Source organism: Topomyia yanbarensis, chromosome 3 (assembly GCF_030247195.1).
Source record: "Topomyia yanbarensis strain Yona2022 chromosome 3, ASM3024719v1, whole genome shotgun sequence".
Classification (NCBI taxonomy): Eukaryota; Metazoa; Arthropoda; class Insecta; order Diptera; family Culicidae; genus Topomyia; species Topomyia yanbarensis.
In genome coordinates this window covers 57,674,300-57,697,779 of record NC_080672.1, presented here as the reverse complement: position 1 = coordinate 57,697,779, position 23,480 = coordinate 57,674,300, and the positions used below count along the sequence as shown (strand labels likewise).

General features: G+C 39.5%; 1 protein-coding gene across 1 annotated transcript in view; it reads right to left on the bottom strand.

The window, feature by feature from the left end:
* LOC131692420 (protein twist-like) overlaps window positions 1-19,254 on the bottom strand; it is a 39,653-nt gene extending 20,399 nt beyond the window's left edge. The window contains exon 1 of the mRNA XM_058979457.1: window positions 17,861-19,254. Coding sequence (XP_058835440.1) covers window positions 17,861-19,020 — 1,160 coding nt within the window. The 5' untranslated portion in view covers window positions 19,021-19,254. The remainder of the gene's footprint in view (window positions 1-17,860) is intronic.
* Between the last annotated feature and the right edge of the window lie 4,226 nt (window positions 19,255-23,480).

Genomic DNA, 23,480 nt, shown 5'->3' with positions numbered 1-23,480 from the left:
AGCCAACCAGATGTCGAGGTCAGTTCGGCGATTCCGGTGGAGCAGGGCGTCCGGTTCGCTGATGCCCCGACGACCTGCGACTGGTGGTATTTCGTCGCGGTCTACTCAGTCTAGTCCCCGGCGGTGAATCTAGCTTACGCCGACGGAGAGTTCCCCGGCGAAGGAGGCTCTCCCGATACCGATTCTTCTTTTGTTTCGCTCTACTTTCCCGATGAGCCGTTCAGCTCCCGCCCTCACTTGTTCGCGAACTACTGAGTCTAGTCCCCAACAATGAATCTAGCCTATTCTCCTGCAACCGAGAGGTAGATTTCTCCTGATTCAGATGTGCGTATTTGTGAGCCATTTAGCTCTCCGCGTCGTCCCGATCTACTCGATCTAGTCCCTGGCGGTGGATCTAGCCTACTCAACGGGCCGTACAGTAGATGCTGAGGTCTATCCGGCGATTCCGGGTGGAGCGTCACTTCCGGTTCACCAGCGCCCCAACGACCCACTGCTAGCTCTGCGACGCGGTCTACTCGGTCTAATCCCCGGCGGTGGATCTAGCCTAATCACGAGCTACCCGGTAGGATGTCGAGGTCGGTTCGGCGATTCCGGTGAAGCTTGACGTCCGGTTCACAGGCGCCCCGACGACCCAACTCGGTGCTACGTCACGTACTACTCAACTGGTCCCCGGCGGTGGACCTAGTCTACACAGTTGGAGAGTTCTCCAGCGGCGGAATTTCTCTCGAAACCCGATTTGTGGCTTTTTGTTGGTCTCTTCGCCACTTCCTCTGCAGCTCGGAGAGTATGCTCGAGACCACTCTGTTGACAGCGTCCCAGGTATGTTCGTCACGGCACATCTCTTCGACGATATTGTCCACTGTCATATCAAGTATACCCCTACGAACTTCTTCGAATCTAGGGCATTCGAAGACCACGTGTTCCGGTATCTCCTGCACAGTCGCACACTCCGGGCAAAGGGGTGACGAACATGTCCAAACCGATGCAAGTACTTCCGGAAGCATCCGTGCTCGGACAAAAACTGCGTCAAATGGAAGTTCACCTCTCCATGCTTCCTATGTACCCAGGCCGACACATTTGGGATGAGTCGGTGGGTCCACCTTCCTTTCTCCGCGTTGTCCCACTCCTGTTGCCATTTAGCCAACGAGTCCGCTCGAACCAGTCTCCTAGCGTTACGTGCATTTCTCCGCTGATAGCATTCCACGTCCTCCGCCAGGGTAATGCAGATGGGGATCATCCCGGCGATAACGCATACTGCCTCGGACGATATTGTTCTGTAGGCACTCGCGACTCGTACTCGGAATGTCCTGTTTAGCTTTTCACGGTTCCGCTTGGTTTTTAGCGCAGAACTCCAGGCAGGAACCCCATATCGGAGTATTGATGACGAAACAGTAGATAGCAGACGTCTCGTGCTGCTTCTCGGACCGCCGACGTTTGGTATGATTCTCGCTATTGCGTTCGTTGCCTTCACCGACTTTTCACAGGCGTAATCAACGTGGTTGTTGAAGCTCAACCGGTTGTCGATAATAACTCCAAATTGCTTCAATGCACGCTTCGATGCAATCACGTGCCCTCCGACGTCGATCTGCATCCATTGAACCGATTTGCAGTTACTGACCAACAACACCTCCGTCTTGTGGTGAGCTATTTGCATCTTGACCCCGTTCATCCAGCTCTCGATCGCGTCTATTGTCTCCATCACCGACACCTCCACTTCTTCAAGTGTCCCACCCATCACCGTTAGTGACACGTCGTCCGCGAAACCTACAATTTTCACTTTCCTAGGCAGCTGCAGCGTTAAGACCCCATCGTTGGACCGAGAATGGAACCCTGAGGAACGCCCACTGTGACACGCAATGACTTCTGCCCTTCGCTCGTCTTGTACAGCAGCACTCTGCTCTAAAAGTAGCTTTTCAGGATCTGGCAGATAGTCGGGAACCCTCATTCTATGCAGCGCTGCAGCGATGGCTTCCCAGCTGACACTGTTGAACGCGTTCTTCACATCTATCATGACCACAGCGCAGTATCGATCTCCTCTTCGCTTCTGTTTAGATGACTTCTCAGCACTCTCGAGCACTATCCGAATTGCATCCACTGTCGATGCTCCTTTGCGGAAACCGAACTGCATCTTGGACAGTCCGCGCTCACCTTCCGTGACTTCCGTCAACCTGTTAAGAATGATCCTTTCCAGGCAGGCAGGCATATGGGCCTGTACGAGGTCGGGTCGCCAGGTGGCTTCCCTGGCTTCGGCAGCAACACCAGCTTCTGGACCTTCCACATTTCGGGGAAGTTGCCTTCATTTAGGCACTTCTGCATCACTATCCTGAACATGTTCGGATATGCCAGGATCGCAGCTTTCAGTACCACGTTTGGTATTCCATCCGGGGCTTTCTTTGATTTTAGGCGCTTCGATGCTTCTGCTAGCTCGTCGTTAGTCACTTGCCGATCCGTGCTTGTTCCTTCTTCTTCGCCGTACGGTGTCGGTGGCCATATAGTTGGATCGTGCTTCGGGAAAAGACCCTCGACGATTATCTTCAGCTTGCTCGGACACATTTCGGCGGGCGTCGTCGGACCCTTCATTTTCGACATCACGACTCGGTATGCGTCACCCCAGGGATTGGTGTCTTCTTCTCGGCATAGCTCCTTGTGGCACTCTGACTTACTAAGTCTGATCTCCCGTTTTTAAGCGGCCCTCGCTTCCCGAAACACTGTCTTACGCTCTTCTCTAGCTGGTTCCGACGTTGCTCTTTGGGCCCGCCTTCTGGCTCTGAGACAAGAAGCGCGTAACGTACTAAGCGTCTCGTTCCACCAGTAAGCTGGACGCCGTTTGTTGCGTGGTTCCAGTTTTCGCGACATTGTGGCGTCACAAGCCGCCACAATCCTTCTTGTTAGGTCAGCCGCATCTACGTTCTCGGTCCCGCCGTTCGGCCGAAGTGCCTCAACAAAGAGCTCTTTGTTGAAGGCTTTCGTCTTCCACTTTCGTTCGCCGGTCACCCTTCTCTGTACTGCCGCGGGGTTCCGTTGACCGATACGGTAGCGAATCTCCTGGTGGTCACTATGCGTACACGTTTCGCATACTCTCCAGTCCATGTTCGCCGTCAATGAGGGACTACAGAATGTGACGTCGATGATAGACTCCCTCCCGTCTCTCCGAAATGTGCTAACAGAGCCTTCATTGCACAATCGTACGTCTAACTTCGCTAGAGCTTCCTGCAGGATACACCCTCTTGTGTTGGTTACTTTACTGCCCCATTCCACAGCCCAGGCGTTGAAGTCACCACCAATGACGAGATCGAAAAATGTCTGTGTGTGTATGTATGTGTGTATATATGTGTGTATATATGTGTATGTGTGTGTGTCAAATAATGTCACTCAATTTTCTCAGTGATGGCTGAACCGATCTGCACAAACTTAGTTTCAAATGGACGGTATAACGCTGCAATAAGACGCTATTGAATTTTTAGTTGAATTTTTAGTTGATTTTTAGGTTCCGGAGTTACGGGTTGAAGAGTGCGGTCACACAGCCTATTCCCATATAAACTGGTAATCCTATGATGTCCGAATGATGTAATACATATTCAAATACGTTCAACATTACTTGGATTTGCGGGTCTAGATCACTGATGGCCAATCAAAGTAGTTTTGACCACACTCGCCAAGTTCCCGAGTGAACGTCACACCTATTTTCCAGCAAACTTTTAACCGATTTTTACAAACTTGTTTTCAAATGAAATATATAATACTCCCAATGACTGCTGTTGAATTTCATTCAGTTTTGACTTTTGGTTTCGGAGTTACAGGTTGGTTATTGACGTCACATAGTAATTTCTCATATGAACCTGTACAATCCTAATACTTCATAGGTTTAAGATCTATTGAAATTAACATCAAATTATTTCGATTCGCAGGCCTAGATCACTAATTATATCCCTTCCTTTCTCCACCATGAAGTTAACATGAAGACAACATTGAACTCACGCTGATTAAGCTATATAAATATTATACTATTTGTTTGTTTCAAGTATGTCAGTGTCGACATGTTGCTTATCAGGTTCATGACAGTCGTGCACTTACATATGCTTATCAAGTGTGACAAGAATTTAATAGACATTTCCACAATGTTATATTGAACGTAACCAGACATTAAAACATAGTTTAGTTTCTTAGGAACGAAGCAAAGATGCTGATGCCTAATGGGGCTAAAATTAGCTCTTTACCTTATCTTATACCTTTTTGCCTTTCTTAATAGAAAGCTATAGCAATTGTTCATCGAGTACGGCAAATGTCCAAGTGTATGTATATGTGTATGTATGAATGTGTGTGTGGCTATTAAATTTCTTCCCGATCCATCTTCCAGTTCCGGAGTTACGAGTTGTGGCATGCTGTCACATCCCAGGTAGCAAACCGTAACTAGTTTTAAATCGTCTAAATCTTAACAATGTTGCAACAAGAGAACAATAAAACATATTCATTAATGTTCTGAACAGAGTCGAAAAATGTTTTTTTCGTTTACCAAAATCTGACGAAAATAACAAGCGAGCGATGCTATTTTCTAAACCACGAAACCGAAAATGAGACAACGGCCTACGACAAAGCATGCTGGTAAATTCAATTTCATTATTTTCTCCACACATTCGTTTTCGCTTCGAAATTGAGAGCGACATTAGTCTCTTCGATATTGCACATAGCGCTGGCCAAACGAAAAGAAACTAGTAACGATATTTATTTGTTGTTGTTCGATTTGGGAGAATTACAAGCTAGCGATGATATTGGACGACTGAAGCACTATTGGTGTGCATATTTCCTGTGTTTGCGGCGTTCTAGTTGCATTTTATGATGCACATTGCTATAATTTCATTTAATGAAAATTAAAATAAAAATCAAAATTACTGATTTGAAATTAAAACGAGATTAAATTTTAGTATTGTCATAGGAAAACGAAAGTCACTACTTCTGCTACTCGCTTCCATAGAATCGAAAGAAGAAGGGGCGTTGGCTTTATTGTTTTGCTTTGTGTGAATTTAGTAACGAAGGAGGCAGCGAAAAGACGAAGGTGAATTCAGTGAATTTCATCGTTCATTGAATGGGTATGAGAATTTTAGGCCCTGGTTTCGAACTGGTTGCAGATGCTGCAGAGTTTGTTGAAATTTAGGAAGGAATGTTAGTGTAGCAAACGTTGCTATGGAGACCGTGTATACCTCTGCATCTCCACGTTTGCCACGGGAAGGAGTTTTTGTTAGTAGGATGGGGTAAAGAGTTACACAAACCTGGAATAACCTTGATAAGTGATACGATTTATGCAACTCCCATAAGTGTTATCATGTGTTTATTGCTCTGGGCAGCCGGCTGCCAAGAATTTGATTGATTTGTCGTTCGTTGAATTAATTTGGAAATGCCCTGTTTGCAAGAAAGCAACTTCAACTCCGTATTTCCAAAAGTCGGGAGTGTTGAGTATGTTTAATAGAATCAGACGGTATGTGAACAATTTTATTATTCCTTGTTTTTTTATTCCGGCGAAACACGATATTTGAAAAAGAATTCAATATTATGAAAAGTCTTAGCGTCTCAATTGATCTGTCGAAATAGATGCGCTAATACCTATGTAATTGAAGACTTCGCAATGCAAGCGCTATTCATGGTAAATAAAATTTGGTATTTATATAGCAAAAAATGACAATTATATATTGGTTTCTTTTTCCACGAACAATTGAATAAGGTACCGAGTATTATTCGCGCGCGTTGTTACTCCTCCGGAGATCGCGTAAATGGCTCACTGAACTAACGCCGCTAGTGCTTAAAGACGGTTTAAAATAAGCACTACCGAAATACCTGAAACGACCAGCTTTTTATGTCGAATATATAATCGAAGACGCTAATTTTTACACTAATTACTAGAACAAGATTGAAAACAATAAGAACGAAAAGAAACTAACCTGTCACCTTTTACGTCAATAATCAAGCTAGAATATTTGTATACTCATGGTAAACATGACAATCAATAATATAGTGCATGTACTACTTCAAAGCAAATGAAAGTATTCGATATAATGAGAACAATTAATTTGAATTAATTTGTATGATTTATTGGACTAAAAGTAAGCCAATAAATATGACAATGAAGCGTATGTTCTTCGTGCTGATATGAGTCATATCATATGACTGCTGCAAATTGGTAACTGGCTTCTAATTCTTCTTGCGAACTGTTAATTCTCCACCCTCATATATGATTCAGCAGTCATCATTTCACTCAGGCAAGATCATGCGTATTCCTCAATACTCAGTGGATTAGTTTCCTGGTTGGTCAAATAAACACTGAACAAACAAAGAAATTAGTTTGATCAGTCCAAAGAAATATCAGCTCGATTGGCATCAAACGGCGGATACGTGTTCCCTTACAATGTCATCAAATCAAAGAACATTTAAAATTACATACGACAGAATATATGCAATTCTGAATATAATAAAATGAAGACTACTTAATTATTTACAATAAAATAAGATCGGAAAAATTAGTTGAATAACCAGGATAGTTCATTTTCAAAGATAGCACTGTTGATGAATCACCTTATAAAATAGGTGATAAGGGACGCGCACGAAAATAGGTGACCACCGCCAATAAGTGTCGGTTTCTGATGAGGCAAAGTCGAAACGCACCCATGACTTTGTTAAGTTAGGATTTGTGCCCTTTACGCGCAAAGAGTGGTTTCTCCAAAAATACCCCCGAAATAATGAAATGCTTTCGCAACACTGAATCAACAAATTTACAACTGAAAAGCTGGTGTCCAAAATGGGCTAACTCACGTTTTGCCTTTCTCATATAGAAAGGTTATGCAATCACTCTGAAAAACGTCAACCTAATCCCGGCCCGGAGGGCCGAGTGTCATATCCCATTCGACTCAGTTCGTCGAGATCGGAAAAAGTCTGTATGTGTGTATGTATGTGTGTGTATGTGTGTGTATGTGTGTGTATGTGTGTGTGTATGTATGTGCGTATGTGTCAAATAATGTCACTCATTTTTCTCAGAGATGGCTGGACCGATTTGCCCAAACTTAGTCTCAAATGAAAGGTGCAACCTTCCCATCGGCTGCTATTGAATTTTGGATCGATCGGAATTCTGGTTCCAGAATTACGGGTTTCAGAGTGCGGCCACACAGAAATTTCTCATATAAACTATAGGAAAAATTTAAAAAAATAATTTTTATTTTTGATGCTAAATGTGTTCAAGGTGCATGAAACGTCGAGATTTGATGCAAACTCGAAAAAAATTTGACGACGATTCACTTTTTTGGATTTTGGCACATTTTTGCCTTTCTCATATAGAAAGGTTATGCAATCACTCTGAAAAACGTCAACCTAATCCCGGCCAAATTTTTTTTTCGACTCGCATAAGGTTTCTGGATATTAACAGGGGCGTAGTTGATGGTTTACGGAGAGGGGTTACCCCCCCCCCCTCTACTGTTCACTCCCCTCCTTTAAAAATCTCCTTAAATCACCCCTCAGACCACCACCCCATCCAGCCCTCATACCCCTCCCTTTCAACCCCATCATCTTTAAACCACCACTATATCACAAAGCATACCAATTTAAGCTGGGGAGTCGTTCATTCATGGGACTTTCGCCCTCCTCACATACCCACCCCCGCATGACGAAATGAGTTAGCAAGCAGATAACATTGATCTAATGCCGATTAGGCTAATGGAGTATGATATTTTTTTGTTTCAAGTGTTTCACCGTCGACACGTAGCTCATCAAGTTCGTGGCTGGCATGCCATTGTGTATAAGTGCAAAGTGTACTAAGAATGTAATGGACATTTCCACAATTATGTTGAACATAAAAAGCCTCCGTGCCATAGTTTAGAGGAACGAGAAAGGCACAATTGCACCGCTAGGTGGATTAAAACAGGTTTTTTTTTTCCGAAATCGACATTTTTTTTAAATAATTCTAAGTAATCCACATGGGCATGAGAAATTTGAAAATTATTTTAAGATGTAAAATGTCAATGTTGTATTGTAACTCATGCTCGATATATGTACAAGAAAAGAAATTATTGATCGAATTCCAAAATTTTGTAAAAGAAATCGAAAACTTTAACCATCAGAACCATTAAGGGGTTATATATGTTGAGGTCGGCCAAAAAATAGAATTTTTTTTTATTCTTCTATCGTAAAGCTCAGGTTCTTAAGCATGTTATCTCAATTTTTTATAGAGATCGGAGCAGTGGACGCAAAGTTATAGCGTTTTTTTCATCTTGCTACTTTATGGAGGTGTTGCTTATACTTGAAACTTTAAACGCGATTATCTCGAAATCATGTTTCCCAAAACCGTCTTTGCGGTGACTACGATTGCCGGAAAAGTTTTCAACCGATCTCAAAACATTTTTTTTGACTTGTTCGTAATTTAACTGCCGTGTCCTTGAACGATTCCATTTTCTCGTCAAAATTTTCGTATTATTGTTATGAATTTTTTTCAGATGAAAATAGTGTTTTTTTTGTGGAAAAATCGTCCCCGTTTCCAAAAAGAAGATTTTTTTTAAATCGATCTTTCAAGGACACCGCAGGTATATTTACTAATGAATTGTTTTTAGTTTGATGGTTTCTGTTGAGCTGTTGGACTGGAATCGTAGTCACGGCAAACCTTTTAGAAAAAAAACCTGTTTTAATCCACCTAACGGTGCAATTGTGCCTTTCTCATTTCTTCAAACTATGACCATGACCGATTATGTTCAATATAATTGTGGAAATGTCTATTACATTCTTAACCCTAGAACGTTGCACTTGCGTTTTCCACCCTAGAATGTTGCACTGGGGTATAAATGTACCCCACGCGTTTGATCGAATTTTTCGCAGGTAAAAATGCAAACAAAAAGAAATGTATAATACATCACTGCCTTCGTTTTTAAATTTCGAACAGCTGTGTAAGTGAAAGTAAGGATTTTATTGAATCAATGATACATAAATTGGTTTGAACAAAATAAAAAGTGAAAAAATCTACTATACTATACTATAATTTTGCGAATTTCGAACCGATTTGAAAAAAATCAAATGATTTTAAATATTCAAAGAATGGTCTTGAAATGGTAAAAAAAGGAATTTCGATATTTTTGAAAAAGTGCAATTATTTTGAAGAGTGAAAGTTTAAAAATCGTGTTTTGGAAAATACCACGAAATGGGGTGGAAATTGAAATGAAAAACTATTTCTGACCAGTAATACATTGGTAACACGCAACGTTACTGTTACTGCGGTTACTGTACGCGAATTATACTTGCGAACCATTGCTTTGAAAAACTATAAAATATAAACAATAAAACAATAAAAATCAGCAAAAATGAGAACAATTTTTTGATCTGCTTCAAAATGAAATTAAATAAATTAAATAAATCTTTCAAAACGATCATATAATACTAGTTGTAATTTACGCAATAAAACAACCAGTATTTATGGGCTTGCGGAGAGTAGTCTGTGCGCTTGTGACGAGGGCTATCACGACATCGAACACGTTGTCTGGGTGTGCGCCGGGTATTGTGACGCCAGGTCTCAGTTAAAGGAATCCCTTCGGGCCCGAGGTAGACCACCCAATGTACCAGTCCGAGATATGCTGGCAACTCGGGATTTCCCCTATATGTCCCTTATTTATACCTTCATAAAAACGATAAATATCCCAATTTAGCCCCTCTCTTTTATTTCTCGTTTTTAGAGTTTCCTCCTGCCTTGTGGAACCGATCAGCTCCAGAGTGCCATTATGTAACCGCCATCGCCCTTACCACTACGCCTGCATAGAAGGAAACTGAAGCGAGAGCGACTCGAGGTCCGATGACTTTTGAAGGATTCCCCGCGGGTCCGAAGAATACCATCCGCCAATCCGGTACTCGACGACTTACTATACTGAGGCGCAAATTTGATACGCTGATCTCCCTCCCCCCCCCCCCCCCGCCGTTCGAGCGAAAGTTGCAAGTTTTGCTCTTCTTTCCCTGTCTCTCCCCTGTCCTTGATACAACTGCTGCTACACTGATGCGGAAATAAGCCACCCTTTGAATATCTTGACCAAGCATAAGTTTTAGTTAAAAAATTCAAATTAGTATTCTGTATTCCTAGTTTTAAGATAGCTATAATTTTTACTCTTTATTGAAACTCTTGACCTCCATCTTGTAAATAGAATTGAATAGTTTTAAGATTTCTGTGAAATTTCTCATAAATATTTGTTCCCCCTTTTGTGTACTAAACTATATTGTTAGTTTTAAGATAACCGTAAAATATTTCGTAAAATACTATTACTCCCCCTCTTGTATATCAAAGTGAATCCCTTGTTTTAAATTTTTTCATAAAAAAATCTTTTGGCCCTCTTTTGTATATTGAATCTTATTTCTAGTCTTAAGATAGCTGTAAACTTTCTTTTCCTTTGTAAAAAAAAATATTTCAACATTGTAACCTCCTAGTTTTAAGATATCCAAAATGTAAAAACAAAAGCATTTGGCACCGCCAAGCTAACGCATTTGTGCCTATCAAATAAACGAAATAAATAAAAAAAAAACCCAGTATTTAAACTGGTATTGTCACGAATCACATTTCCACTGACAGCACGAAATCTGACGAAACACTAACGGCAACCGTACACTGGGGTACAATTGTACCCCACGCCAACTTTGGCATCTGCTTCCACAAAGGCTATAAGCAAACCACCTTTTTCTACTCTTACTAGGAACTCTAAATTGAATTATGATGAAGGTCCCAGGTCGGTAAATACCGAATTCTTGTTTTCGCACGGCTCCAAAGAAGGCGTGGGGTACATTTGTACCCCAGTGCAACGTTCTAGGGTTAATACACTTTGCACCTACACACACTCGCCGGACCTGATGTCCTCCTTACTTCCCTAGCTACGCTCCTGTAAAATCCATAAATCCTATGTCAGTCGAAAGAAAATTAGGTTGACGATTTTCGTAGTGTTTGCTTAACCTTTATATGTGAGAAAAGCAAAAGCGAAAATTTGCCAAAATACAAAAAAGTCAATTTTGGTCGACTTTTTTTTTCGAGATTTCATCAAATTTCGACGTTTCATGCATTTTAAAGACATTTGGCATCAAAAATATAAATTCGATTTTTAAATTTTCTTATTCAGTTCCTACTTCTGTGAACTCAGGAACCGTCGTAGATGCATATAAAAAAATGAATTTTATCGTTGACGTAATTGCAAGCATGATAGAATTTAACAAACCGTAATTCACGAAATGACGAAATATAACCGTGCTCCTTTTAATTTCACATGAAACATATACATTACATGCGTAATGACATAGAATTACACTTACTGTCATTCAGAACAAACGCTATATGTGGAGTAAAATTACGTGATTTACGAAATACAGCGTCATGTTAAATTAAAATCAAACTTAAAAGTAAGTCATTTTTGATGCGCGTATATGCCGGGGTCGGGATACGTAAATTTACACGATTTTTTCTAGGTGTATGGCCAATGTCAAAGCGACTTTGGGGTGTCATTAGTGATTTAGACTGTTATAGTGGTATCAGTTTATATGTGTGGTCGCACTCTTATAATTGTGACTTCAATAAGTATCACTCATAGGACCCAACGAAATCGTAAGCCTCTTTTTTGTCGTTTTATCAGTGAGAGAATCGAAGTCCCGAAAACATTCGATCATTTGTATTTCAAATTACAAGTTAATTGAAACTAGAGAACAGTAACTAGCCGGACCTCTGAGATCCCTTGTCTTTTTGTGGGTTAAAGCCGTAGCTCCGGAAACGGATTCAAATCGACATAAAATTCAATAGCAGCCAAAAAAAAATTCGACATTCCACAATATCTAGTCGTTTCATGCATTTTAGAGATATTTGGCATCGAAAGTACGATGCTTCGATTTCTGAAACTTCATGTAGTCTCCTTAAGAAAAAAATTGTTCCGGCTTATGTGGGAATTTCATATGTGACCAAAGGGTTCGTTCTATATTTCCGGATACTAAGTTGTGAAGATCGTCCCAACCATCCCCGATAAACTGATGTGTGTTTGTTAATTTTTATAGGTGGCGATTCTTCCGGGGCACTTCCGGAACTGTCTGTGATGGTCAATGCGGTCGACGAGACTTCGTTTGGCCGTCAGTGACCTAGAACGGCTAATGCAAGTTGTTTGACACAAAGATATATTCATTTTAGCGAAATTTTTACCTTTTTGCCTTCATCGAGGTATCGTTTGGAGTCGGAATTTTCTATGTGACCGCATGCTACAACCTGCAACACCGGAATCGTAAGTCGGATCAGAATTAAATTTAATAGCAGTTTACGGGGTAGTAAAAGTTTTCATTTAAGTTTGGTGTAATCGGCCTAGCCATCTCCGAAAAACCGATGTAATTATTATTCTTGGATACTTCCGCCTGGGCTTCCGGATCCGTCGATGGTGGTCAATGTGGTCAAATAGACTTTGAATGACTGTTAGTGACATAGAACTGCAAATCCAAGCAGTTGTGGTCACATTTTTGAAAAAAAATCTCACCTTTATACATTAATCGCAGTATCCGTTGAAATCGGGATTTTCTGCGTGATCGTACTCATCATCCTGTAATTCAGGAACTAGAAGTCCAATCCACACAAAATTCAATAGCGGCCGATGGCAACGTTGTACCTTTCATTTAAGATTAAGTTTGTGATAATCGGTTCAGAAAATTTCGAGAAACCGATGTGGACAAATTATAACAAGATTTTCTATGTAACCGTACTCCTCAACTCGTAACTCCGGAACCGGAAATCGGAATTAAATAAAATTCAATAGCAGCCGATGAGAACCTTGTATCTTCCGTTCGCGACTAAATTTGTGAAAATCGGTTGAGCCATTTCCAAGTAAACGATGTGGACATTTTGTTAATATATCCGCACATACACACATACATACACACATACATACACACACCGACATTTTCCGATCTCGACGAACTGAGTCGAATGGTATATGACACTCGGCCCTCCGGGCCTCCGTTAGAAGGTTGGTTTTTGGAGCAATTGCATAACCTTTCTATATGAGAAACGCAAAACGCGTTTTGCGGAAATGGCTATAGCTTCGACAATTATTAATATTTTTTATTTTCTCAAGTGGATTTTGCAAATTGGACATTGTGCTACGCTAAACGTATAACAAGTATTTCATAAAAATATGGCTACACCACAAAATTATATGCAAAACACATACAACTCATGATGACACACAAATAATTATCTGTTGTCAATATGATACATTGTATATGAACGTTATCTGTAGTATCAGATCAATGATATATGATTTTCAGATATGAAAAAATCAGTTTCAAAATGGTAAACTCATCATTCAATTATTAACCTACTACAGTCTACTTTCTACTTCTGCCCAAGTCCGACGTACAATCGAGCCAAGTGAACAACAACTAGCAACCTCTCGATCTAGTGTGCATTGTCTCGAGAACAAAGGAAACATTTAATTTATGCTTGCCGTCATGAGTAAAGTTGACGAAAAAACTCTGCTCCGACCCAACATAGCGGTCGTTGACTTTAATTTCTGTTCAATACGATTGAGTTTTAGTGAAGTGGAATACCTGCTGAAGGTGAAGATGCAGCTTAGGCTCAAGGAGGTTATGTATCTCCAGTATCATCATCTTCGCAATGTAGTACACATATCATTCAACACGTTAGCCAAAGCTGAACGTTTCGTTTTGCAGAACAACTTGAAGCACGTGGCTGAAAGTGATAAAGTTGGAAATAAGGTTGGACAGAGAAAGGGTAAACTTCGCAAACGAAAAAAGCAGTTTTTTTCCACACCGTATGTCAGATCTTCATAAAAATCAATCAGCAGTACTGTAACAACATTCTACATACGCTGATTGATTTTTATGAAAATCTGACATACGGCGTGGAAAAAAACTGCTTTTTTCGTTTGCGAATTTTGCGCATTCTCTGTCCAACCTTAAGATTCCCGTGTGTATAGAAAAAGACTATGTAGATGTAAAGCTACATGACCTATCACCACGTACCCCTCCTGATCTAATTGCAGAATACATGTCGCAATACGGAGAAGTAGAATCCGTTACACCTGGAGAAATTTCTTCCCCGGTACACCTAACGGTGTTCTTGTGGTGAGGATGCGGATCGAAAAACCTATCCCATTCTACTTAACTATAAAACTTAAAACCCGCGAAGCAAACTACGTTATGCACCCATGAGGGGCAAACTCCTATGTGCAAGTATTGTAATCAGACAGCACACCACGGACAACCTTGCGCGGAAGATACAGAGGAGAATGCATCTCAACCGATTGCCAACGAACCCACGGAAAACTAACCCAAAAAAGAGTTTTCAATACCAATACCCGAACCACAAACGGTTGCAAAATTTGTGGCAGCTGTTCAATCCATATTGACAACTGCAAAAGCAGCATCCAGCACCCCAAAATCCACTGCAAACAATATCGGCGAAGGAGATAAAAACAATGATGACGGATTTACACTGGTCACCCGTAAGGGTAATAAGCAGGAAAGAACATCTGATCGCGAGCACCAAGACAGAAGAGAATTAAATGATCCCCATGACGCAGTAGGCGAGCCGCGAAAGAAGGTCTCTGATCGCAATAAAAAGTTGCGCGCACGAGATCCAACGGGTAATCAATAATATTTGCTCTTTTATTTTTATTTTGCACATATTGTAAACACATGAAAGATCCACGGCTCCGTTAAGCTACCGCTATGAGCCGTGTCAAATAAACGAAATAAAAAAAAAATATATTAACCTACTTGGATTTCTTGGTAGAATATCTGGAACAAATATAAGTTTTATTGTTTAATACTAAAAACATTACCAATACAATATTTATCCCATTCATTTGGGTTTATATTTACAGAATGTGAATTTATTCTTTAAGCGCCCAACACGTTCGACTTATTGTAGACTTCTCATACTGACGTCTCCTCGACCACACGGAGTGATGATTGGCATTTAGTAACGTTAAATAAACATTTTCAAGCTTCAATTTAATAGTTTTACAATAAGTTTACTACAACAATAATTTTGTGCAATAAAAACTAAAACAAAACGTATGCGGAATGAAATTTGGACAACGCTTCCAGCATTAAAACAAAAAGGCAACCCTGCGCAAAGCACCATACTAAACGTCATACTCTGGGCACACTCATTTCAAATATCCAGTGTTAATTTCGACCCACTAGGAGATACCATGTGAACAAAATGGCAGCGAACGCCCAATCTGGCACTTAGCTATTATGCCAAAAAATTTTTTTGGCGCATTGAAGGATTATGGTATATATTTTGTACAAAAGGCTGGTATCCCTCCAACTGTACCACAACTGCGTCCAAATGAGATTTTTCGGGGTTGATATGAAGCAAAGAGTAATTGCTCATAATTTTCGACCTAAAACTAACAAAAATGATAATCAAAATTAAGAAAGAAATTAAAAATATGCCAACATCAATTGTTTCGACTCCTTTGCAAAACAGTTCCTGCAAACTGTTGTAAAGCTTCTCGAATGAGCTCAAATTTTTTTTCTACATTAAGTTAAAAAGCTGACAAATGTTTTCAAATAGAGAGAATATTTAATAAAGGGTTTTCTACAAAAAAATTGCCTTTTGAATTTTGTCCAAATTTTATTCCGCATACGTTATAAAAATATTAAAATATCACATGAATTTTATTATCACAATCAATAATACTTATAAAGTATTGGATTTGAAATCTATTACCTAAAACCAATAACTTAAAACGGCGATTCATATGAAATGTATGTAATTAGTCCAATGAATGTAATCAAATGTAATCACTCGAATATTTATATGGTTTGCTCATAAAAATTATGTGAAAAGCTACATGGAAAATAATTATATGTATTTTCAGATGAATTTTAAATGATTTTTAGGTTCAGTGTAGATTCCGTGACTAATTTCCTTCAAAAAGCATCTCACCGATTGTTTATAGAGTAAATTAAGCCAAATATATGAATAAAAATTAATAATTAATGCTTTATTTCTATGAAAAATTTCCTATGCACGGTTGTGATAAACCATACAAATTTTGTCATCAATACACATCTATGACATGTGCGAGTGCGACTTTTATTTACATTTTTGACAAAAACTCGCAATATAATCAACGGGTTTACATGATATTTGAGAGATTAATACAGAATAAATAGAAGGATCAATTGTCTTTTTTGAATTGTTTCTACCATCTATAAGTTTCAAGATAAAAACTTTAAAACTTTTAAAATTGTTTTTCTCGAAACGTGCTAAGTGGCGCTTGTCATAAGATAGCACAACAGCGACGAAATGGGTATGAAAAACAAACAAAGTTGTGTTGTCGTTTCTGATGGGCGGCCTGAGGAGATCCTAGAAACTTCATTGCATTGTAAAAAGTGGCTGTGTTTCTCTTCAAATGTTGTCGAATTTCGTGGATGCAGCAAACCATTTCACGCATACGGTAGATGCTAAGTGCAATAACAATGTAAGATATGGTTAAATTTATATTGAAAATAACTATCCGCGGAATCATAGTTTGGATAAATAAGAAAAACTCCAATGCATTACCAGTAAGGTAAAGATTTCGTTGAGGAATAGATGGGGCATTAACTTAACACCCATTCTAAATGTACTTCCATTTGTCTATCATGGTGGTACCAGTTCATATAGGAATTTGACCGTACTTTTCAACTCATAACTCCGATACCAGACGTCCGATCAACTAAAAACTCTGTAGCAGGCTGTGGAAGCGTATACCTTTCATTTGAAACTAATTTTGTGCAAATTGATTCTGCAGTCTCTGAGAAAAATGAGTGACATTATGAAACACATACATACACACATACAGACATTTGCCGATCTCAACGAACCGAGTTGAATATTATACAAGATCAGGCCCTCTGAACCTCGGTTAGAAAGTCTATTTTCAGAGTGATTGCATATCGTTTCTATAGGAAAAAGGTAAAAACTAACATCTAAGCTAGCTTGTCTCGGAAACATGGAAAGCGGCCCTTGACATCTTACAAGAATGATTCCGGTTATTATTGTCGAATGTATGGCAAGAAATAATCCATTCGAGTCATTGATCAAATAAAAGAATTGGTAGTGGGTTTCATTGCGGAAAGATGTTGATGTATGTTTAGTAAACTAGTTGTGGCTGTGATAAGATTTTGCAAAACCCTTCATTACGACCGGTACGAAGAACGGCTAAATATACATCAAGGAATGTCAGACAAAAACGAATTCTATCCTTGTTTCGAAGGCACGAGGATCCTATTGTCTTCTGACCAGATCATGCCTCTTGTCATTACGTGAACTTATTGGTAGAATGGTATACCACCACTAATGTTACTTTCCCTGATATTCAACCAGACGAAGAATTTTGGACATTGACGTAGGCACAACAGCTAGTTAGTCAATGTTGGCAACACTGATCTGTTGCACTACTATAATAGTGACAGCATATCTAATAGAAGTTAAATTATCAACAATTGTTTATTGTGGACTTGTTGATTTTGTTGAAAATGTGAACATAAAATCTTCAATTGTGTATTACTTTCACTGAAAACTGGGTGTGTCCACACTATCTGTGGTAGTTTTAGTGGGCTTCATTGCGGAAAAAATGTAAGTTTGGGACATTAAAAAGAAATTGAATCGACAAACAACCAATGTCAAAAGAAGGACTAAATGGGGACTAAATCAAAATAATATTTCCTCGAATGTCCGCTTCCATTTTTTGTTTTGATCAAGAACTATTACCCACTTCATGTATACCCATTTATCCAAAAACAATCATCACAATTTCGTCATCCCACAACTCCAAGACAATGGTAACATTCACATAGAAAATCCCCCTGGACTCACCTGGATGCCAACTTCAGCGTCTGAATCTTGCTCAGCTTGTCACTCGGCAGGGTTGGAATGATTTTCCTCAACGAGGCGAACGCCTCGTTCAGGCTCTGAGTCCGCTGCCGCTCCCGAACGTTTGCCATAACCCGTTGGGTTTGCAGTTCCTCGTAGCTGATTGATTCCCGGATGTGCCGTTTGCGGATCCTGTTACTACGGGACTTTTTGCCTCCGTTGACTTTCAGGATGTGCGACTTTTCGTCGCTAGGGGTAACATCCGGATGGCCGGAGCTGCTGCTACCAGTGGTGGTGGTGCTGGTGGTGATCGTGCTTACCGAGGATGATGGCGATGAGTTGCTACAGAGATGCGACGAGGATGTTGGGGTGGGAACGGATTGAATGGTGCTTGTAATCATACAGGAGGAAGGTGGAGGATTTGTGAGGTAGATCGAGTCTTCCGGTTTGATTGGGCTAGAGGACACCGAGATGGAGGAGGCGTCCTGTTCCATGCTGCATGGTGTGTCGTTTTGGTAGTAGATCCCATAGTGGGTTGAATCCGTGTAGGACACCTGTCCGCTGTGAATCATTTTAGCAGGATCGTCATTCATATTGGCCAGTTCCGGAATGACGACGTAGTTGTTGGCAGGAATGTAGTCCCCAGGGGTATAACTGTACCCGTTGCCATCGTAGCGCGTCCGTTTGTCATGGCCGGTGGGACTGAGCGATGATTGATCGAACTCGTAATCGTAGTCGGCGTCGAGTTTCCGCTTTTTACAGACTATGGCAGCGTTTGAAGTCGGCGTCAAAATGTCACCACGAGGGACGTTCAGGGAATCGACGACCGGAACGACGTGAGTCGTTACAATCGAAGGGGATTGGTAGACGTAGATGGTAGATGGGACGGATGACTGGGAAGATACCATAGCTGAATAATCCGGCGTCGGCTGCATTAGCTGTGGGTGATGTGGATGCGGTCCCAGCTGATGATGATGATGAAGATGTTGATGATGCTGATGATGATTCATGCTGGAACTATCCAGATTCTCGTAGGACTCCACCTTTATCATTTTCGGTGAATGTTCAATCACCCCACTTACACCAGCTGGATGCTCAGGATTGTCAAACTGATTGTTGCTAATATCCAGGATTAACCTGGGCGAATTTGGACACACAGACATGGCACTCACACTGAATCAACACCTCAGCTTCACCATCGATTAAGATTTAATTGGTCAAATAGATTGAATGAATTCCACCGTTAATTGAGCACACAAAATTCACCACACTCGATATTCCCAAGCACTGCTGAACAAGATGATCAAGGTAGCCGGTTCTGAATACGCGCCCGCATCACACCGGTATTTTCGCGTCCAATCATTCAAGTAAACGTTGCAGAACTAACTCCGGGCACCTCTGTCTACTGCGATCACTAGAGCGAAATTGAAAATGCGCTTCCTTTCCGACCGAGCAGACCTCCGAGGGTGGGAAAGAGAAAACCCAAAACGAAAAACGACCAAGACAAAGACGAGCAGGATTTGCCTACAACGGGAAGGAAAATCTTGCACCGTCCCGTTCTGGTGCACGATCCGAATCGAATGATCGTGTGTACAGGGGAAAACGGCCGATATGAGTCGTTTAAAGTTTATTCTTTCTTTTTGCTTGGCCTGCTTGGAGGCAAAAGATGAGCTGGTAGACGACGGGCAAGGACAGGCACAGTTCCATTTCATTCACACTGGTAACCGTTTTGGAGCGGCCTAATGAGCTACTATGATGAGTGAAATAAGATGAAATAAATTATGATCGTGGCTGTCGATCTCGTCGCGGATGTTGCTGTTTTATTGCGATCTGTTCGTGGGGTTGAAGAGAGGGTATATAACTCTCCACCGGTTTTTGGGTGCTCAATTGGGTGCATTTTATTGCTTAATTATTACCAAATATTAATTTTAATCGACTTATGCAATATTATTTCCCAATATTAAGGGAAAATTGGATTAAATCACTTTGCGCATTAAGAGCACAAAACCTAACTTAAATTAAGTTTTATTTTTTGTGTTTCGAATTCATCTCGTTGGTAACTAGCACCATCTGGATGTCTAGTCAGACGATATATCTAAACTAGCACCCAAATTGGCACTAGTTAAATGCAAAAAAAAAATCAAAAAGGTTCACACAACACATGTGAACGTTCAAAGCACTCAATCCCTTTTGTTTCAACGATTGCAAGTGATTTTTACAACAAAAATGGTTTTCTTCAAACCTAAATATCTTCAAGCATTGCAATTCGATTTTCAATCTGTCAATTCCATTTGAAAGATCAACGATTGGTTAATTAAAGAGAATTAATAAATTTCTTTACTTTTTAAAACAGCTGTTTTTTAAACAAAAATGTTCAATAATTTTCAGAAAGAAGAGATAACAGCCCCAGGAGCGAAATCAAAACTACCATGCAGTGAATTGTTCGAGTTTAGACGTCCAGTGGGCCGAAGAAAACATTGCACTCGAGAAGTTCGCGAAGATTGTGAGAAAACTACTGGGCGACGACTGAATTTGCTTATTTTTTTTCATCTCATTCCATTTCACATATTATTAACAATCCTTGAAACATTTTTGAATTGGTAAACTGAAAATCCGAACTGAAAAAAATAAAATTGTTACCAAAACCGAATCCTACTGTATACCAATTACACTTTTAACATAAACTATCATAGTAAGCCACAGTGTTTTTTCTGCCAAAATCTATGAATTACGACTAAACCGTTAACTTTGGGTCAATGAGATCTTCTGTGGATTTTTGGACATTAGAAACCCTTTGATATGATGTTATAATTTTAATGATGTACCTCCTTAAAAGGGAGATAAATTTAGCAACTTTCTTGCAAATGTATATATTAAAATTATGTTTATGGCAATGTTGTAGGGCAAGCTTTTGCCAACAACTTTGCTGAAGACACAAAGTCTTTAATATCTTCAATATTATCGCTGGTTATTTGTGGACCAATATATTACGATAACTTTTTAAATATCATTTTGACAAATTCGGTGTGTTGCGTAAAAGGGTTTGAATTATCAACAACTTTCTATATTACATCAATGACATATCTTGTGTATTTTCAAAGTAATTGGTTTGTTTACGTCAATAGTATTTAGTCCGTTAACTAAATTAGCGTCGGATTCTGATGAGACGAAGTTGAAACGCAAATTCAATAACTAATTTAATAATAGGTTTCGTGCTCTTCACGCGCAAAGATGGTTTTAAACAATTTTCTCCTTAATGGAGAAAAAATAGCTTTTACCAAAATTGCCGTCCACTAAGCAGAAATGTAGCATAGTATTTTTGGACTATTAATCAAAAATAGAGAAGTTTGTCATTTGCTGCTATGATTTTCGTGATTAATCCTCCTATAAGTGGGCCTTTTAAACTATATTTTTGTAAAAGAAGTGAGCTAAGGTCTTTAGAGAATTTTTGAGGATTGCATTATTAAATATATTTGCTGAATACAGGAAGTCTCTTCTTTAAACGCTTTAGAAGTTATAGCTCGTTATATTTGGATGATCCCTAAAATTATTTTTTTTAAATATCTTTTCAATTATCATTCCTGCAGGTTTCATATATTCTACGAAGTTATTTCAGTCGTCAAAATACACAAGTTTGTTTTACACATAATTTTTCTTATCTCTAGTATTTTCGGAAATATGGGCCATGTCTTGAAAAACAAAAGTTGTTTTTAAGTATCTATAACTTTACTGGAGACAACAAGAGACAAGTGAACTCTATTCAATTACATAGTGTTGATGTAGCATTTCTAATTGCAACTAGAGCTGGCAGTCCGTTTCTGCCCGTCCAAATGTTAACTTTCGCTTATTTTACCAAAAATTACCCAATAACTTCTATGTCTCAAGAGATAGAGCATTGATATCTTCTGGAAAGATATGTCTTGATAAGACAAACAACTTTCTGAAACATGCTGAAGCTTTAACTACGATATGTAAGAGGTCACGTTGAAAGGAAAATTTAGGGATCATTCACAAACAACGGTCAATAGCTTCTATTGTACTATAAATAGAGATTCCTGCAAGATGTTCGCAAAAACAAGTTCTTTAACTTATCTCAAGATTTCATTGTATTTTTCAAACTTTGAAAACAATTGCAGCAAATATCTTACTTCAAGGGGATTAATCACTATAGCTATATCATTTAAATGAAGGTCTTGGATCATCGTACAACATCCCAGAAGATATCATTACTGTACGCTTTACCGTTTTCGCGTGAATAATTTTTCGCATGTTTTCGGTGAATAAAGCATTGTGCAAACGCACGAATGGAAGAAGTTGTTAATTTTACCTTTTAAAAAACTACCAAAAATTTGGTGTAGTTCGGTGCAATAGAATATGGGTGCAATAGACAGATGGGAGACTTAACCTCAATGAAATAGAACACACTGAAGTTTTTCCCTTCTAACTTTTTTTCTAGTGAATGTACGGTTTCAAAACTTCACTCTAAAAATCGCCAACCGACTTTTTAACCTTTAAAGGCTTAGGTAGGAGCATGCAATGAGGGGTTGCTACTTTAAAATTAAAACTAGTTTAAAATTTCTTAACAAGTTGAAAATTTTCGGCAGGGTCCGGACCCCCCGGATCTTCCTCCTCGATCCGCGATCAAGCGATGTTTCAGTGTCGACACAAAGTATCCCAAGATCTTTGATGTCGATCCATTGTATGTATGTGCAAATCGTACTGAATATATAATATATATTTCCATCATTTTATTGAACATAACCAGCCATGGAATCGTAGTTTGGACAAATGAGAAAGGCACAATTGCACCACTAGATGGATTAAAACAGGGTTTTTTTTAAACGATATAGCCAAGAACCGCGAAAAGCCTCTTTTCATAACGATAGGTGCTTCCCTCGCGGTGCTAGAATCTACTCAATTTTTATCTTCTAATACTCTATACAATTCTCCTAGAATATTCACAATAGTCCAATTGCGTGGAAAACATAGCCAAAGCTATGGTAAGCTGGTATGTTTTATCAGTTTTCAATAATTTTGCAACACAACGAAGGTATATGAAAAAAATCCATATTCCGTCGTCAACGTAAACCGTCCCTGGCAGCACTGCTTCATCGGAATCCAATCAGACTAATTGCAATAATTGCAATAAGTTTTTTTTACACGGCTTTTTTTACACGGTTTTCGCAATTAGCACGGTTTTTTTTTGCACGGTTTTCGCAATTAACACGGTTTTTCGCAAAAATATTCTAAGTCCTTTTAAAGGCAAAAGACTTAGACGATTTCTCAACAATTTTTTTTTTGCACGGGTTTCGCAAAAATGTTCTAAGTCCTTTTGGAGGCAAAAAACTTAGACGATTTTTGATCAATATTTTTTTGCGCGGATTTCGCAATTAACACGGTTTTAGCAAAAATCCTTATGAAGGCAAAAGACTTAGACGGTTTTTGACCAAGTTTTTTTTGCACGGATTTTGAAATTTACACGGTTTCTGCTTTTCCATTTTGAATGCAAAGAATTTCGAAGATTTTTGGAAAAGTGGAAGTGATTGCTTTTGGAACAGCATTAACGAGTAGATGCCAAATGTTCATGTCTGAGGCCATTTAGAAAACCAAGATGGCGACTTCC